The sequence below is a fragment of the Crinia signifera genome, chromosome 11 (assembly GCF_055691185.1).
Source record: "Crinia signifera chromosome 11, ASM5569118v1, whole genome shotgun sequence".
NCBI lineage: Eukaryota > Metazoa > Chordata > Amphibia > Anura > Myobatrachidae > Crinia > Crinia signifera.
In genome coordinates this window covers 28,432,143-28,452,683 of record NC_139227.1, presented here as the reverse complement: position 1 = coordinate 28,452,683, position 20,541 = coordinate 28,432,143, and the positions used below count along the sequence as shown (strand labels likewise).

The 20,541-nt window shown below is 46.1% G+C and overlaps 1 protein-coding gene across 4 annotated transcripts in view; it reads right to left on the bottom strand.

The window, feature by feature from the left end:
• Nucleotides 1-6,587: 6,587 nt before the first annotated feature.
• The window catches only part of LOC146046400 (serine/threonine-protein kinase Nek11-like), a 243,622-nt gene continuing 229,668 nt past the window's right edge, over nt 6,588-20,541 (bottom strand). For 2 of the 4 annotated variants that reach the window (XM_083165682.1, XM_083165683.1), the window contains exon 16: nt 6,588-10,486. In XM_083165682.1, coding sequence (XP_083021808.1) covers nt 10,258-10,486 — 229 coding nt within the window. In that variant the 3' untranslated portion in view covers nt 6,588-10,257. The remainder of the gene's footprint in view (nt 10,487-20,541) is intronic. The other 2 variants (XM_083165684.1, XM_083165685.1) reach the window with 1 other exon arrangement.

Below are 20,541 nucleotides of genomic sequence, written 5' to 3'. Positions count from 1 at the left end.
CCGGAGAGGAGCTTTCAAAAGTTGGCAACCCTGCTATAAACTTGTACTGAATATTTGTAATCCACTTGGTTTTGGCCATAATTAGTGAGATATTAAATGTCTTTCCTGCAGTAGTCTTTTGTTCAAGAGGATCCAACTTTAAGAGATTAAAAACAAACCAATGCAGTAGGATATTGGTTAACTCAGCTGCATCTTCTATAAGCTGTAACCACATGGGCCAATGATACTTCCATCCTCTGCCACTGAGCAATTCTGGAGTTATTCAATACAGTCTATCAACATGACAGTCTTTCTTGGTGTGGCTGGTTAGATTTGGGAGAGGATCACTTGAAGATGAATTCTGTTTGCCTAGCTACATAAAGTGTCCATTTACACAAACTTACATGAGATCCCAGTATAACCTGCTGTTCCAATAGCTCCTGTTCTCTGCTCTCCTCATGCTCAGCAACTTCCTGGTTTCTTTCTCTGTTCTACAACTTTATTTAACAAAATGCAAAAAGCACAGTTTGGCTGGGATAGTCCATTCCCTCCATCCTGGAGGGGTATTTACCTTTTAACAGAGTCCAGTCTCATTCAAATAAGCAATTTAATGTATGCATACATATATCACATTAATTAATCGGCCTCTGTACGAATTTGCACAGCATTGATCAGGCCTGAATTACCCCCAATGTACATACAACATACTGCCTTTGAAGTACCAATAAAGTAGCAACAAATCAGATGGTTGCTTTCAGTGTCTTGAACCCAAGATAGTCAATAGACTTATAAAAGCTACATGCTGATTGGCTGCATTGGGTCTGTGTATTTATTGTACTTTAATAAAAGTTTAGTAACTGAGGGGTAAATGTATGAAGCAGTCATAAGGGAGAAGAGGCCCATGGCAACCAATCAGCTGCTCTGAATAATTTGGGTGTGGATCGTATTGTCGACCCGACCCGAATGCGTTAGGTCAACATGGGTTAGGTCGACAGGGTTTTATCACTGTTTTTGACCCGAATGTCAACACAGTTGACATGGACACAGCTGGAAGTCACCCACAGCCCCTCGCATCATTTGCTTCACTCGCAATGCTTTGGGCACACTATTTTATTCTCCCACCACGCCATAGTGGATGGTAAGGCATGAAATTGTCGGCACAAAAAACAGTGAAAAAACCCATGTCGACCTCGCTACCTGTCGACCAAACCCATGTCAATCTAACGCATTTGTCTACATAAAACGCATTTGTCGACCTAGACCCATGTCGACCTTCATCCATGTCGACCTAGAACCCTGTCGACCTTGTTACCTGTCGGCCCAACGGTGTCGACCTAAGTCGGGTCGACAATACAACCGTATCCCGTATAATTCATATTATGCAAATGATAGATGTTGCTTTGGTGCTGATTGGTTGCCATGGACCACTCCTCCTCTGGCTCATGTCTCCTCCCTTATCGCTGCTTCATCCATCTACCCCTGAGTCCTGGAGATATATACAGTATTCTTGCTCCAGGGCTCCCCTCATTGCACTAGGCCTGTTTTTCTCCCACCACTGGTAACATATGGCTGTAATAATAATGTGCTATGTGGGATCCGTATACAGCTGCTATTTATACTGAGAGGTAAAGCCCTGTAGCTCTGATGAGCTGGATCATTTCTAGCTTCACACAATGTACCCTTTGGGGATAAGCATCTGCCACAAGACATAGTCCCCAGCCTGCGTCCAGCAAGTGTTTCCAGCCAGCATGTGCTGTGTATCTGACCTTCCTCACACATACTGGTTATGTTGCAAAGACCTAGGCGGCAGCACCATCGCTCCTTCATGGCACTACTAGCATTTGTCTTGCCGGCTGCTGGGAATGGCACCTTAAAGCCTAGAGAGCCATCAGGAGTGTCCTTATTAGAGATGACCATCAATGACTGCAAAACATCGATGGTTGATAGATAGTTTTGCCATCGAGATTGGAGAACCAATGGTTCTCTACTATCAAGGGTACAGAGTTAAACAATGTTTTTTATCTCTTATTTCTGGGTCAGTGAGCCAATGGCCACCACGATGCACTAAAAAGCCCCACCCACTGGTTCTGATTGGCCTGTAGCCCATCCAGATCATAGAGGACAGATGTCCATCAGTGGGTGAAATCATCAAGGGTTTCCATGTCAATGGTAGCCACCAATGGTGACCATGCTCCACCCCGGCTCAGGCCCTCTCTTCCTGATGTCATATGTTGGGGTTAGGGAGGAATATTGTCATGCTACAGGCCTGGTAATGGCCAACTTGTGACATAAAATTGCAAGAACACTTCTTAAAATATGACAACATTCAGTAAGCAACTATACCATATATCTTTCTCTAAGTTGCTCACCAGTCTTATATTCAAAAGGGAACATAGCAGATTAATCGGTTTGGTACACAGGCAGGACAGACACGCAGGGCAATCACCTAGCACTGAATGCTAGGTGAAGTCTCTACTCGAGATGTGATCTAATCCGAGTCCGAGTTCAGATCTTCCTGCAGTTCGGTTTCTGCATTGCAAAAATGACACAATTTTAGATACAAATTCAAATCTAAAACACCAAAGCACTTAAGGATGGATTTACAAAACCAAAACTGGACATTGAAATCGGAACCAAACCCAGAATACGCTGCGTACATCTCATTGTGATCTCAGTGACATACAGTGATCTCAATGAAACCTTCGGGATTCTAGCTCTGGTTCCCTGTGCTTTTAATTCACACCTTGCTTTTTGTGGGATCCCTGACATTAACCGGCAAATAGGGAGTAAGCGGATCATACAGTGGGCCAGATTCTCTGAGTTTCAAAAGTGATAAATACAGAGGGATACACAGCCAGCCAATCAGCTCCTACCTGCCATGTCACAGGCTGTGTTTGAAAAATGTCAGGCAGGAGCGGATTGGCTGGCTGTTTATCACTCTCTATTTTATAACTTTTGAAGCTTAAAGAATCTGGCCCAGTATGAGAGATGTATTAAATGCTCTGAGCAAATCCTCGCTGACACAGATCAGATGGTGCATGAATAGACCCCTCTATATTTGCAACTGAAAAGCATTTCTGAGGCGTACGAGGAGGCTTTGCCTCCATTAATACAGCAGCCTCCTCAGTCACAGATATCAGAAAACCATTGTGAGATGAGTAAGCCGGAGTCAGGGAAAGCAGGAATGACACTGATATTGGCAGATTAGATCCTTATTACTGTGTTGTGTGTTCCTTACTGCAGTCCTCAGTACACGAAGAATGTGAGATTTAATTTAGATCTCTGTGGTCAAACAAAGACTGGTTCTACCCCGGCGCCAGAACTTCGAAGAGATCAGGATACTGATGCCGGAATACCGCCATCCGGGATCCTGAACGTGAGTGTGGGCTGATTAACCCTTCGAGCGCCACCATTGCTGTGAGAGACGTGCAAAATATCCGCTAAAAATGCCAGGGCCGCAGTCGGGGAATATGACCCTGGGCTGCAGTCGGGAAATATGACCCTGGGCCATAGTCCGGGAATATGACCCTGGGCCGCAGACGGGGAATATGACCCTGGCCCGCAGCCGGGGAATATGACCCTGGGCCGCAGCCGGGGAATATGACCCTGGGCCGCAGTCGGGGAATATGACCCTGGGCCGCAGTCGGGGAATATGACTCTGGGCCGCAGTCGGGGAATATGACCCTGGGCCGCAGTCGGGGAATATGACCCTGGGCCGTAGTCCGGGAATATGACCCTGGGCCGCAGTCGGGGAATATGACCCTGGGCCGCAGTCGGGGAATATGACCCTGGGCTGCAGTCGGGGAATATGACCCTGGGCCGCAGTCGGGGAATATGACCCTGGGCCGCAGTCGGGGAATATGACCCTGGGCCGCAGTCGGGGAACATGACCCTGGGCCGCAGTCGGGGAACATGACCCTGGGCCGCAGTCGGGGAATATGACCCTGGGCCGCAGTCGGGGAATATGACCCTGGGCCGCAGTCGGGGAATATGACCCTGGGCCGCAGTAGGGGAATATGACCCTGGGCCGCAGTCGGGGAATATAACCCTGGGCCGCAGTCGGGGAATATGACCCTGGGCCGCAGTCAGGGAATATGAAGCACTTTGGTTATTGACGGCAAAATCATCTGAAGTCTGAAGTCAATTCATTGAAGTTTATTAAATATAAACAAGGCCGGCATTTTTAGCGGATATTTTGCACATCTCTCACAGTAACGTTGGCACTGAAAGGGTTAAGGTCAGGCCAAGGAAGGAGGGGGGGTTTACGTTTAGGATTATGCTGTGTGGCGGGGAGGTTAGGTTTAGGCAGGGCAGCCGAGGGGGGGGGGGGGGGAGAGCGGGTACTAATTACCCGGGCCTAGGCCTGCTGGTCTGACCCCTCCCTTCCCTCCCAGGTAGCAACAGCAGCACACACTTCTACAGCATGTGCTGTGCTGACAGCAGGCTCAGCATGAGTGTCTCATTGACAGCGTGAGGTCATGCTGAGCCTGCTGTCAGCACAGCACATGCTGCAGGTGTGTTCTGCTGCTGAGATTACAGTTTTTAGAGTTTTCATACACCCTCCCCTAAACATTTTGGGGGCGTGGTCTAAATGTGGGAGGTGCCCACACCTGCCACACTTAGGCCACGCCCCCAAATTTATTATGCCTCAGGGAAAAGGGGTTAGGCCCAATCTGGGTGGGTTAGGGTCAGGCTGTGTGTGTGTGTGTGTGTGTGTGTGTGTGGGGGGGGGGGGGTTATGTTGCTGCAATGGAGTTATAGGGAGATAAGAGTAGAGGCTGACAGGTAAAGTGTTCTCTATTTTTACAAGATAATAAACCAAGAGGGTCCATATACTGTCATAATTGTATATTCTTAGTAAATGGGTGATAAAACTTATTTTGAAATCTACTGTATAGTGGCCTTTGTGACAGAATTTATTAACGGGCCCTGAATATCTCAGTCTAATAGTCATTCCCTCACAGCATCTCTCTCGCTACCGGCTACAACTCACCTGTGCCCCCCTGTCCTGACCGGTGTTCTCCCTTTCTTCCCTGAATGCTCTCGTGTATCTTCTCCTGCAAATGCTCTGACCGATGCCCCCTCCACCTCCTCACATTCTGTGACCTTTGTCCTCTCTCCCTCCTCACCCACTGACCCCTGTTCTTCCTCCCTCCCTGCATTCTCTGCCCGGTTTCCCCATTTCCTCCCCGCATCTTCTGCCACAGGCAGGGAGGACACAGTTGGGGAGGACACAGGCCATGAAGACTATTAGATGCCTCACACTATCTCTGGATGGGGTACAGTCCCACTGTCAAGTTCCCCCAAAAAATAAAAAAACATTTTTGAAATCATATAATTTCTACATCCCCTTAATTTACTATGGAGACCGTGGAAATTATTAGGTGGAGAATTGTAATCAGAAGATAGCAGTAATATATCTGCGTTACATGCATAATGAGTGGCCCTGACACTTCATTTCTATAAAAGTAGGTGAAAATTTTCATTTTTTCCTTCTTTGTGTAGGAATTACAGGATGATATGGACCCTTGGACCCTCAGACTGAGCGATAGCTGATGACTAATCCTCTTCTGTTTAATGGGAAAGGAGAACTCCAGCCGAGATGAAGGGAAATGAGATTGTGATTCGTTTTCTGCTGTATTTACAAATGCCGGCTGTGTACAGATGTTCTGCCTCTTGGTGCATATGGACAGATGCATGCTGGGATTTATTTATTATAGGCAATTGTCACACACGCTGCAATAACTGCACCACCAGCACATAACTGGCTCCAAAATAACCCCCATAACCCACAATATCCCGTACAGTCCAGGTTGTAGGGATATCCTTGCTGGAGTTCAGGTGGTTGAATCAAATCGGTACTGATTAAGTCACCTGTGCCCAAGCGTGGATATTCTTAAAACCTGGACTGTAACGGCAGAGTTTGGGAACCTCTGCCATAACCAATAAAACATTCTCTAAATGCGGCCAATTAGGGCCACTGTGTAGCCACACCTCCCGACATTCTCATGCATGAATTCAGGAACCCCTGCGCGTCCCCAGAAAAAGGGCCGTTACATCGTAGAACAGGGACATGGTTTCATGATTGAGTCTTTGTGGAGGTGATAAATTATCTGTAAATGCCTCAATTTATATTGTTGTAATTATATTATTATACGTTTTTTTTATTGTGATATCATTCTCTCAATTTATTTTTATATTAATATAATATTGAGACCCCCCCTTTTAGTCTATGTTCTGTTGCAAAATTATCTGGGTGCAGTGTTTGCCCCCCTTTTTTTGGTTTATTTTCTGCCAATGATCTTGAAGTCATAATATTATATATTTAAACTCACTATTACGTATACTGCTCTCAAGTATATATATATATATATATATATATATATTTTTTTTTTATAGGTTATTGGTCTTCCTATAATAACCACCCCTCTAGGATCTAGAAGTGAGTCCCACTGTGACCACATAAAATTCTTCGGCACATCCTTTCTAATGACAATATTCCAAATATGGTATGTAAAAGAATTAATATCAATATTGGCTAAATAACAACCTTGCTCTCCTCCTAGTTATGGAAAACTTTTTAATTAGAATATATGTATACACGTATATGTTTTTCCAGGTTATATTATATATACCACATAAAATTCCTTTCAGGATCTTGTGCTAAAGATCCGCATAGTTGGTATGTACCATGTCTTTTTTTATTTTTTTAATCATCACCATTGTAATTAGATTTACTGTCTGTACCATTTTCTTTTCCATTCCCAGTCAAATGCCCCTGATGAAGTTGTGTTGACGAAACGCGTTAGATATCTGCTTTAATAAATCACGACGTCTTACAACGGACTCTGAAGCTTTATTGAAAATACACTCTGTTGTTTGACAGATGGATTGATATTTTATCATTATTGTTTAACTATCTTGGGAGGTACAAAATTTTAGCACGCTCCAATATCCCAATACTGCTAATATTAGTATGTGTCCTTTTTTTTTTTTAGAGTGCGATGTACTAAAGCTTAAAATGCAACAAAACCCCCCAAAAAATCCAATTTTGGGAGTTTTAGCCGCATTCTGGCGGGAAATGCCATCTTTGTGTGGCATTAGCCAACAGAAGCCTTTAGGATTGTTTTCGCATTTCATTCTGAGAGGGATCCAATTGGTCCCCTCCCAGAGCCCCCACGGCTGCTGTGTCACTCGCAGGCACAGAATGACTCACAGGCACAGAAGGACTCAGAAGTCTTTCCACCACACAGGGCTGCTCTTATTAATTACATTTCTAGGTACAAACTGACATTAGTATGCTGGTACTGTATGCAGAGCCGGCGCTAGCCGCTCAGCAGAGGATGCAGTGCAGGGAGGCGCCGGGCAGGAGAGGCGCTCCCGTGCTGCATCCTCCTAGCTATATCATCTCTGCGGAGTGCTGTCTGTTGCTGTCGGTGTGCGCGCCGGAAGCTTTAGCTGATCTGTCCCTCCCAGCAACGAGTGCCTCCCATGCCCGTCCGCACAGGTTGGCAATTATTTCTGCATCCTCTCCCTGCTGCTGAGTTTCATCTCCTGCTACTAAGCACGGAACGGAACTCTTCCCCCTACACTCCGTTTACAAGCCCTCCCCCTCTCTACAAGCTGCTGCTGCACAGGGAGCCCGACAATGACCACAGAAAGACTTAACCCTCTAGCATCCTGCTGGTCTTCTACAGTAAGCTTCAATTCAAAAGTGTGTCCATTTAATTTTTTTTTATGTGTATGTATTGTATGTGTATATATGTACTGTATGTGTATGTATGTGTGTGTGTGTGTGTGTATCTTTTTATATTATATAGATACATACACTTATTCACTGTATATATCCTGCATTATTCTGCTATCTGTTGCACCCCAACTTCCTAATCTCACACCATTGACGCCCCCTTGTGTTCTCTACCTCTCTCCCTGCCACCCCTGTGCCCCCATTCTTGTGATTTTCAACCTGGCTGCCGTGGTCTTCAACCCGGCTGTGTTGTCTCTCTCCCCTTCTCCCTCTATCCCACTACTCGGCAGCTACCTTTCTCCCACCCAGTGGCAGCTGTGGGTCTGTGTCGGCATCCATTTGACTGCGTCAGCATCCTTGTGTCTGTGTGTCTGTTCCTGTCTGTGTGCCAGCATCCATGTGTCAGGGTATAGCATTGTATCAGCATCAGTGTGTCTGTGTGTCAACGTCATTGTGTCTGTGCATCATAATCAATGTATCAGCTTTTCAGCATCTGTTTGGGAATCAGCATCTGTGTCAGCTTGTCAGTGTCTGCCTGTGTGTCAGCATCTGTGTTTCTGTGTGTGTTCATGTTTGTATGCCAGTGTGCATTTCTCAATGCCTGTGTCACAGCATCCATGTATCAATGTCTGTGTGTCAGCGTGTACATGTCAGTGTAAGCATATGTCTGCATTTCTGTGTGTTAGAGTCCAGCTGCTCCTGCGTCCATGTGTGTCAATGGCTATCTGCTTGTCAGCTTCTGTGTGCAAGTGTGACAGGAGCTGTCTGTGTGTCAGTCTCCACATACATCTATGTGTGTGAGTCAGAGTTTGTATGTCAGAAAACATGTTAGCATCCATGTTTTTGTAAGCAGCTGTCTGTGTGTTACCATTTATATGTGTGTGCGTGTCGGCGGCTATCTGTGTGCCAACGTCCCTATCCCAGTCTGCCTGATCGCCCCTGTCATCTTAAGGACATGCCCCCAGGGACCCAGTAGTTTTTTTCTTTTATGTTTCTTTGTTTTGTGATTGAGGATTTGGAAACCCCCCCTCTCCTACCTTCTCTTTCCTCCCTGTGGCACCTGTGTGATAAACAGGCAGCAGTGACAGGCTTTATTCTGTAGGGGCACTACTAGTGTGGGCATTATGTGTAAGGGCCACTACTGATTTGGGCATTATGTGTATATAAATGACACTACTACTATAGATGTGTAGAACTTGCACTTCTACTGTAGACATTATGGGACACTGCTGTGGACATTATTTGTATAAACATTACTACTACTACTGTGGGCATTTTGGGTATAAGCGGCACAACTACTATGTGCTATTTGTGTATAAGAGGCACTAGACTTATGTCCGGTATAAGGGCACTACTGTAGACATTGTTTATAACTAACACTACAGTGGATATTGTATATAAATTGCACTACAGTGTGTTATACATGTGTACTACTGTGTGTTGTAATGTAAATTAGGCACTACTGTATGACACCGTAAGGGGCATTACCGCAAGACATAATGTGAATAAGGGGAAATACTGTGTGTTTTAACGTAAATAAAATTGTGGTACAGTACTGTTTGGCATCATTTGAATTGGAGCTACTATTCTGTGGGCAAAACCTTTCCTTGTGAGAACACATCCTTTTTCTGGTGCACTCCTTCAGCTTGCTCTGTCCTTTTATTAGCTATGGTAGAGAGGGCGCAAATTTATAGTTTGCAGGTAGGCGCCAAACACCCTAGCACCGGCCCTGACTGTATGTACCCAATAAGTAACGGGATGTATTGCATTGCATATGGGATGCTTAGTACATCCCGCCCTGAATGAGAACACCCTAAACCAGGCATGGCCAAACTGTGACCCTCCAGCTGTTGTGAAACTACACATCCCAACATGCATAGTTTTAGCATTCGCTAATAACACAACTGTTACAAGGCATGATGGGACTTGTAGTTTCACAACAGCTAAGGGCCATAGTTTTGCCATGCCTGTCCTAAACACAAACTGGTATGCGGCCATTAATCAGCCCCCCCCGCTACTGCTAAAACCATGTAACCAAAATATTGTCCCTTATTGCTGGATGTTCCCATGGTAACCGCTCGTGATGCAGGTTTTTTGGGGCGGGAAGCTGACATCAGTTGCCCGCCTGCATCCATCACAAGGTGTTCGCAGATCAGAGACACCATAGAGGTGTCTCTGATCTGCAAGCGTTGCATCTGAATCGGAATAAGGTCCATGTCTGTCTCTCTCATACATGTTCCCAAAACTGTGCTGAGTTATAGCGAGCACACCTCTGGGAACTCACTTGCTTCCAATCTATTTTCTATCCCTTATTTATTCAACGTTATGGGTGTAAAATAGCCGTAATCCAGTAACATTGCTGACAATACTTATAGGTCTTATCTTTATCATTAATATGTATGAGGAAGGGCAGGGAACCCCTAAGTCCAGTATCCACCTCTGCACTTATACATGGTTGGCTGCTTGTCTCCGTCTTTTAGTCTGTCACTGTACAGAAGTCAGAAACGTGGCAGAAAAGGATTATAGAGTTATTATAGCCAAGTAAAATGAGGATCCAGCGACTCCTCTTCCATCCGTTCTTCCAAGAACAGCAGCTGCTGGACTTTATAGCAGTGCTGAGGATACATCTTCATCAGCTCGGGCTCACAGAGAGTTGTCTCCTCCGCAACCAGCATCTCTGCATCCTGCTGCATGTAGACTTGCTTCAGGTAATTATAAATCTCCCAGAATGCATCTTCCCCCAAAAGTCGCACGCAGTCTCTGCACAAACAAAACAACAAATAATAATCATTCACAACAATTCTACAGTATGGTACAATATATTATTATATTATTATTTGGGCAGTACGGATGGTGTAATGGTTAGCATTACTGCTTCACAGCGCTGAGGTCATGGGTTCTATTCCCACCATGGCTCTAACTGTGCGGAGTTTGTATATTCTCCCCGTACTTGCGTGGGTTTACTCCGGGTATTCCGGTTTCCTCCCACAATCCAAAAATATAGTGGTAGGTTAATTAGCTCCAAACAAAATTCGCGTGTACATGAGGTAGGGAATATAGATTGTAAGCTCCACTGGGGCAGGGACTGATGTGAATGTTCAAATTCTCTGTAAAGCGCTGCGGAATATGTGTGCGCTATATAAGTAACTGGTAATAATAGTCTCTGTACAGCCATATGGAATATGTGTGCACTATATATAAATAACTGGTAATAATATTCTCTGTAAAGCGCCGTAGAATATATATATGCGCTATATTAGAAACTGTTAATAAATAAATAATATGGTTGTCCGTACGCCATGCAGCGCAGGACGCCTGAGGTGACTGGGGCACTCCGAGCTTACAGTATTTTTATTTAGTGTCTTAGGAGCCAATTTAGACATAACTGTACGGCATGTGGGTTCGCACAGTGGCCGACTATCGATATCCTGCGCTTGCATACAGTAGTACACATGTGTGAGGCCATCCTGTTACGAAAGCCTGCAACTATATCTCTACGCACGCCATCCGCATGGTGATTGATAGGAAGTAGGCCTCTGGGAGTGGCAGTGTCAGGGAAAACGCGGGCGTGCCGGAGTGTTTTAGGGGAGGGTGTATACAGGCAGCTTCAGACAGGATATGTCTGTATTCATCGCACTAGAACCGAGTTAGTCCTGGGCTATGCGGCGCTTGCGATAACTGGTGCCCAATGTAAAAATCATTAGATGGTGCGCCTGTTACCATGGGTTTCGGACATATTTGCACAGCTGCGAATGGATGTGTAGCGTTCATGTGGTAGGCGTTATTTGTCTCGCAAAGCAGCAAAAAATTGCTACTTTGCGAATCAACCAGAAGTTTGCGAACCTCAACCAGAGGGCCAATGTGTGCGCTATATAAATAACGGTTAATAAATAATAATAATAATAAATCAGCCTGGGAAGAAATACAATGGACGATCTGAATGATTACTGAGCCTGCACACTGTCTAGCTCCGCTGTGCGCAGATAATGGGCCCACTTTATACACAATACATTTCAGCGCTGCAATTTTTCATCATGTCACTGAGACCTAGATCCTTAAAAAACATATGCGAGTTCTACTGCTGAACTCTCCCCACCGACTTACTGTAAACTGCGTGTTTTCTTGTTTATCCCAGATTTTTATTAACCTCCTGGGCTCGCTTATATTTTTGAGTGTCTGAAAACGTCTGCAGCGGAGTCACGGCGCTGCGGTGGTGATAACGCGCTGTCAGGCTTATTCTGTAACACACTGCTGATGGCTGCATATGCCTTGTGTGATCACAGTGCTGCTGCCTCTCTGTCTACTCTAGTTGTGAGGAAAGGCAGGCACCCCAGCTGCTCAGCGGCTTCACAGGCCCAGCATCGTGCTGAGGGGGTGATTCAGATCAGATCACTATTGTGCGGAATTTGCACGGCGATCTTTGATGACTGTACCTGCGTACGGATTGCAGTATGCATGTGCAACGCCAAACCGAAAAAATTATGGGTGAGATTTAATAGGATGAGAGGTTCAGAAAGTGAGAGATTTGGTCAGGAATCTCCAGTTTTTTTAAAGCGGCAATCATTTACACTGCAAAACCAGTTTGATTTTGCAGTGTAAATGATTGCTGCTTTAATGGATGGATTTGCAGCTGTATGACGATCAGAATGATATTTCGCAGGCCTGCACAGGGCGGGATTGCACTCTGGCGGGGCGAGGGCTATCTGACCTCAGGGCTCTGCAAAATCACACAGCAGCGACCATGTCTGAATAATCCTAGAGGCAATGGAGGCTCCAGCCTCTGGGCTCCAAGCCCTGAAGGGGCACCTGCACTTAAAGCACCACATGTGGGACACACCTGTAGTTAATTGGCTCTATACCAGGAGCCCTGCTAACATCTTCCAATTGGGGACAGGATGGCTCCTGCCGGTGCTGCAGCAAGCAATGGTGCTGGACTCTGAGATGATACACACAGGTGAATGTTGACACACTATATATTTGGGTTGGGGGCAACAACTCCAACTTGCCTCCAGGTGACTGGTTACAATACACATACACACACATATTCAACGATAGCTGGCACTCTATGCTCGCTCTAGATTAATGACCAGGTGTCCCCAATATGCATGACAGGCAGGGGTGAGTGTGCATGACAGGCAGGGGTGAGTGTGCATGACAGAGGGGTGAGTGTGTATGACAGGGATGGTGAGTGTGCATGACAGAGAGGGGTGAGTGTACATAACAGAGTGAGTGTGCATAGCACAAAGGAGCAAGTGTGTATAACTTGGAGGGGTGAGTGTGCATCACAGAGATGGGTGAGTGCGCATGACAGAGAGAGTGATTGCGTATGACAGAGATGGGTGTGTGTGCATGACTGGAGGGGTGAGTGTGCATGACAGAGAGAGTGATTGCGTATGACAGAGATGGGTGTGTGCATGACTGGAGGGGTGAGTGTGCATGACAGAGAGAGTGATTGCACATGACAGAGATGGGTGTGTGTGCATGACTGGAGGGGTGAGTGTGCATGACAGAGAGAGTGATTGCGTATGACAGAGATGGGTGTGTGTGCATGACTGGAGGGGTGAGTGTGCATGACAGAGAGAGTGATTGCACATGACAGAGATGGGTGTGTGTGCATGACAGAGATGGGTGAGTGCACATGACAGAGAGAGTGATTGCGTATGACAGAGATGGGTGTGTCTGCATGACTGGAGGGGTGAGTGTGCATGACAGAGAGAGTGATTGCACATGACAGAGATGGGTGTGTGTGCATGACTGGAGGGGTGAGTGTGCATGACAGAGAGAGTGATTGCGCATGACAGAGATGGGTGTGTGTGCATGACTGGAGGGGTGAGTGTGCATGACAGAGAGAGTGATTGCGTATGACAGAGATGGGTGTGTGTGCATGACTGGAGGGGTGAGTGTGCATGACAGAGATGGGTGAGTGTGCATGACAGAGAGAGTGATTGCGTATGACAGAGATGGGTGTGTGTGCATGACTGGAGGGGTGAGTGTGCATGACAGAGAGAGTGATTGCGTATGACAGAGATGGGTGTGTGTGCATGACTGGAGGGGTGAGTGTGCATGACAGAGAGAGTGATTGCGTATGACAGAGATGGGTGTGTGTGCATGACTGGAGGGGTGAGTGTGCATGACAGAGAGAGTGATTGCACATGACAGAAATGGGTGTGTGTGCATGACTGGAGGGGTGAGTGTGCATGACAGAGAGGGGTGAGTGTGCATGACAGAGAGAGTGATTGCGTATGACAGAGATGGGTGTGTGTGCATGACTGGAGGGGTGAGTATGCATGACAGAGAGAGTGATTGCACATGACAGAGATGGGTGTGTGTGCATGACTGGAGGGGTGAGTGTGCATGACAGAGAGAGTGATTGCGTATGACAGAGATGGGTGTGTGTGCATGACTGGAGGGGTGAGTGTGCATGACAGAGAGAGTGATTGCACATGACAGAGATGGGTGTGTGTGCATGACAGAGATGGGTGAGTGCACATGACAGAGAGAGTGATTGCGTATGACAGAGATGGGTGTGTCTGCATGACTGGAGGGGTGAGTGTGCATGACAGAGAGAGTGATTGCACATGACAGAGATGGGTGTGTGTGCATGACTGGAGGGGTGAGTGTGCATGACAGAGAGAGTGATTGCGCATGACAGAGATGGGTGTGTGTGCATGACTGGAGGGGTGAGTGTGCATGACAGAGAGAGTGATTGCGTATGACAGAGATGGGTGTGTGTGCATGACTGGAGGGGTGAGTGTGCATGACAGAGATGGGTGAGTGTGCATGACAGAGAGAGTGATTGCGTATGACAGAGATGGGTGTGTGTGCATGACTGGAGGGGTGAGTGTGCATGACAGAGAGAGTGATTGCGTATGACAGAGATGGGTGTGTGTGCATGACTGGAGGGGTGAGTGTGCATGACAGAGAGAGTGATTGCGTATGACAGAGATGGGTGTGTGTGCATGACTGGAGGGGTGAGTGTGCATGACAGAGAGAGTGATTGCACATGACAGAAATGGGTGTGTGTGCATGACTGGAGGGGTGAGTGTGCATGACAGAGAGAGTGATTGCACATGACAGAGATGGGTGTGTGTGCATGACTGGCGGGGTGAGTGTGCATGACAGAGAGAGTGAGTGTGCATGACAGAGAGGGGTGTGTGTGCATGACAGAGAGAGTGATTGCGTATGACAGAGATGGGTGTGTCTGCATGACTGGAGGGGTGAGTGTGCATGACAGAGAGAGTGAGTGTGCATGACAGAGAGGGGTGTGTGTGCATGACAGAGAGAGTGATTACGTATGACAGAGAGGGGTGTGGCTACGGTACAGAGAACTACATATGGTCATACCTCTTGTGGGTACATCTCCCGGGATTGGGGCACAAGTCACATTGGGAATGCCTAAACGAAGCAATATGGGGGTACAGTATGTCTCAATGACGTCACTAGTTGTCAGCGATGGAATAGGCTACATTCTCAGAAACCATTTGATATATATATTTATTGAGTCCAAATGGATTAACACCCCTTTGTAGCAAATACATGTCACTGAGTAGATCAATATCATTTTCAAATGTAATACTGCTAACCAGGTATCTGAGACACTGCGAAATGTAACACTGCTAACCAGGTATCTGAGACACTGCGAAATGTAACACTGCTAACCAGGTATCTGAGACACTGCGAAATGTAACACTGCTAACCAGGTATCTGAGACACTGCGAAATGTAATACTGCTAACCAGGTATCTGAGACACTGCGAAATGTAACACTGCTAACCAGGTATCTGAGACACTGCGAAATGTAACACATAAATACCCAACAAGGCAGAGATGAGGCGCATGTGATAGCACTGAAGGCAAAGATTGTTCTGGGAAGGATTATGGGAAGAAGAGAATTAATCTATTTACTGTCACAGATGTCTGTGTGTGAGGGGAGTTACTGCTATAATGCCACTCTATTATACACAATAACATGTCGGCTGAGGCTGCCAGTGACAGGAGAGCAGGTGTCTCTGGGAGCTGGCCCGGTAGTGAGAGCAAGGTGCCACGAGAGATGGAGAGATTCCTAAACCACAGGAGACAGGCAGAGATTCCTACGAGAGAGATGCTGGGAGATAGAGCAAGAGGCGGTCGAATAAAGGGAATGGAGAAACAAGTCCGGAGATTATTAGAGACCAGGAAACACACAGAGGGGGGTTTCCCAACAAAGTAATGGGACAGGACACAAAAAGGTTACTTCTGACTGAGTGTGAAAATCACCTCTTGTGATAAGGGAATTGTTCTGTATTCTCCCATGGTGCATGCTGTAGAGGGAGTGTGTGCTGTGATTGGGTCAGGGATATAGTTGGTGTTCCTGGCCAGTGGCTGCTGGTAGTGGCTGGAATAATGGTGCACCCAGTGGGCACCATTATGAGTGTTGGTGGCGTATTAGTGACAGCGCCTGATCCACAGCCGCAGGCATAGGAGGCCATGGATGGCCAGACACAGAAACTACCCCCGTCATAGGACTGCTGTAAGTGCCATTGGTGTGATCATTGGATACATCATAAGTATACATCAATGGCTGACCATTAGAGAATGCATGGTCCGAGGCCACTGATAAGTAATACTGCCAGTGCATGCATGGTAATGCACCAGATTTATAACAGCAATGCGCTGTAGAACATCTGTCATGTAGCCCTGTGCTGTATAATGTTACATATGTATAATGTGTAATTCAAGTGCATAGTCTGGAACCTGACCTTAGAGTAGGAGGAGGGGCCCCCAGACAGTGGGTCACACTGCTGGGGGTTTCCTCGTCACCCCCCTGGAGGCCAGTTAAACCCTGTCATATAGTTCTTCACACTTATCACTTCTTACATCTCCCCCAGCTAGCTGCTACAGTGCCAGGCAAAGCCTTCTTCTCTGAGGTGCCAATGGAAGCGGGTACCAGGAGGAAGGAAAGACAGAGAGTTGGGGATGGGGCTAATGAAGACCCGCGGATGGAAAGCCACGCTAATCTGAGGGGGGATCTGTCGGTGATAAGGGTTCCTCATCATAATCTAGACCTGTGGCAGGCACCACTGACCCTAACCACTGGTTCCAAGCAGTGACGTGCAGTGACAGGAGGCGGGGCCTATGGCTGTCTGTTATTGTTGCCCAGTTGTGGATTCTCACAGTGATTTCCAATTGTTTTGTTTAATGTTATCACTATTGTTTCCAGTAATAAAGCACAAAGGAATCTGCTATACAAGAGTCTGTTAATAAATAAATGTGTGCGCGCGTGTATGTGTGTGTGTGTGTGCGTGTATGTGTGTGTGTGTGTGTGTGTGCGTGTATGTGTGTACATCTGGCTCTGTTACTAGCAAGTGTCTTCCCAGCCATTGACATCACTGTAGTGGGAAGCTACCTGGTACACCTGGGTCATTGCGGAGGGGGTTAATGCACCAGTGGGGTAAATTTATTAAGATGGGAGTACTGTTGAAGTTGGGATGTTGCCCATAGCAACCAAATTCTACTTCTTTATTTATTTAGCACCTCCTAGAAGATAATAGATAGTATTTGATTGGTTGCTATGGGCAACATCACATCTTCAATAGATCTCCCATCTTAGTAAAATGACCCCAATGTGTCTAGGTGCAATCTCTGTGACGTGCCCATGTCCTGCCAGTCTCTTGTACCAGTGTACATTGAGTACATTGTTCATTAAGTGCTCATAGTGGCAGGATATGCCCCAGAAAATGCTCAATGTCAAACCTGATATCTCATTTCTATAATCCCTCTGCATACATATAAATATTGTTACTGCACTCATTGCCCAACTAGACGCACTCATGCCTGACTCCTATTGATGGCTGCAAACACACCACATTGCCATCTTGGTCCGCTACTAAACACCCTTTGCTGTGACACCAGGCGCAGCTGGAGGACAGGGCCGGACTGGCCATCTGGCACTTCTGGCAAATACCAGAGGGGCCGATGGCCAGGTAGGCAGATTACTTGGAAGCTCCGCCTCCCGATCGGCGCACAGAGAGCGCCGCTGGGCTCTTAGCAGGTCCGGCAGCCTTCTCTGTGCTGAGGTCCAGGGTCGATTCGGCGGCCCAGCCCGTCGCTGGTATGACTTTATCTTTGTGATGTGGTTTTATGCTTCTGCAGTTCGGAAATGACCCAAACTGTGTGATAACGTCATTCTGCAGTGAGGGCTCACTGCAGACTGTAAATCCAAACCGTTTCCTTAGGAAGTTGCACAAGGGAATAGTAATCCAATCCCGCTCTCTATCCTGGCACGTGGGAAGTTTCTGAAACTTAAAACCATTAATGATTGTACAGCACTGTAACATCCTGCAAGCTGTAACCAAATATCGCTTCTTCAAACCACCCTCCGATATTGTATTGGGCTATTTATTTTAGAATCAGACTCTCCTCTAATTGCTCACTTTAGAGCTTGCGTCTCGGTTAATGCATTTTTTCATTGCAATGTAGCATGAAAGAAGAAATATGCTGAGAATGAAACCGTCATCCTGTCACAACCACATGAAACATATTCAAAACAACACAAAACAAATCAGGATTTATCGCGTTGTGCATAGGATATAAAGCTGCTACCAAAACACAAATATGTTTTCCTTTCTGTTATTGGGCAAGGCCTGGTCATCAACCGAGGCAGAATGAGAGAACATTATCATAACAAGCGACTTGTATTATACTGTCGTCATTCTATTTACAGCTGCTCCCGTGTTGGGCCTGCCGACTTTCTCCGCCTCTCGGAGCAGCCAGGTCGGAGCAACAGGGGGGCGTTATTCCATATTAGGGGACATGGAGTAAGGATCACATTATAAGGGCCCCACTGACCGCTTTACAATACCCACATTACTGGCACTACATTGGCGCAATTCAGTGTGAATGGCATTATCGCCCTGTCCACGTCTCCTCAATGAGCATGCGACTTGCCCACTTTTCCGAGTGGCCAATCCCACGTGATTTTCGAGAGCCTCCCAGGCCATTCTGGGTGAGTAGGAAAGTGAGGCTGCAGCATAGTCTAAAATTCAAGTAGTGGAACCGCACCAACTGCCAGTGAGTCCCGGATAATGGTGTTTGGCAGCGTTTGGGGGCTAGTAGCTCCTCTGTTTGATTTTGGACGGTGCTGCAGTCCCACATCTGGAGTCGCCACTGGTTGGGGCTATTTCTATATTAACCCTTTGAGTGCCACAGTTGCTGTGAGCGATCCCCAAAATATCTGCTAATAATGTATTTTAGTATAAATAATCACAAATACGGCCAAGTCAATTCATTGAAGTTTAGTTAAATATTGCGCCCAAAAAAAGAACAGTCGATGTGAGATGAAATGTCAACATGATTAGAACGTCACCAAAACAGTGAGCCCTGGTGCAGCGTCGGCATCCTCTGGGTCTGGCACTCAAGTAATGGTAAATTCCTGTTTTCATCTGATGAGAATACCCCTAACCATCTCCTTGGCACCTACCCCTGACCCCCGTCTCCAGCAGCCTATCCTACAATATACAAATGAGAAACTGCTTCATTTGTACAAAGTACTGATGATCTGGGCCAGTGATTCCCAACCTGGGGTAAGTGTACCCTTGGAGGTACGCTGCAGACCAAATGGGGATACTTGAAAATACTTGGCTCTCCATGCTGGCAGGTTCATATACTACACCAACAGTCAAAGAGACCGCCAAGAAATCTAACAGTGCGCAAAGTCACCATCAACTGGGGAGGAAAAGCACAATGGCAATAGGTGAAGCAAACTAATACAGAAATGCTAAGGGCAAATATCATTTGTGAAATAAACAGAGAAAGGCACAAACTACTTTGGTAGCATAAACCAGAAAAACTGAAATCACAATAAAAGGACAGTTATAAGCGAAAACGTCAAAATGACCAGTAGACCATGAATTCCTCGGAATGTGAATTTACAGAAAACAGCCGTAAGGAAAAGACAAACGCAGTATTTAAAGCCTGAGCCCCCCTGAACTTTGCACTTATGTTCGCTCGAAAATGTCCTACTCCTCCCTATCCCAGCAATAAGGAAAGGGTTAATTGTTTAATTAAAATTGAATTCAAACTGTGGATAAAAAAAACAGCATTGCTTTTCATTAATCTTCGCGTTCAATCCATAAACCGATATGCTGCAATTGCTAATTAGGAAGAGTTGTTAATGTGTGAAAAATAATAAAATAACCCATCCAAACAAAAGGACACTTCAAAATGAAAGTAAATTAAGTTTGAGTACGGTGTTAATTGAATAAAATAGGGGTGAAGGGAGTTTACAAAGTAAAAAAATAATCTAGAAGCTAAAGGCATATTTTGCGACTCACCCTAGTTAATAGAAAGAGTGAGCCTAACTAATGGGGTGATTCAGGTTGGTTTGCAAAAGCAAACTCCTTCTTTACTGGACAAAACCATGTGCACTGCAGGTGGGGCAGATGTAACATTTGCAGAGAGTTACATTATTTTGTTTCTGTGCAGAGTAAATACTGGCTGCTTTATTATTACACTGCAATTTAGATTTCAGTTTGAAGTACAACCCCACCCAAATCTAACTCTCTCTGCATGTGTTCCATCTGCCCCACCTGCAGTGCACATAATTTTGACCATTAAAGGAGGAGTTTGGGTACTTGTTTCCTAGCACGGCGCCCGCGATTTTGATTGCATTGATCGCGGCTGAAAAAATCGCATCGATCGCATCGCATGCAACCAAATCGCATGCGATGCGATTTTTACATTGGAATCAATGTAAAATGGTCCCTGAGACCCATTTTACATTGATTCCAATGTAAAAAGCCCCAAAAAACCCAATTTTAATTGCTAACCCTCCCTCAT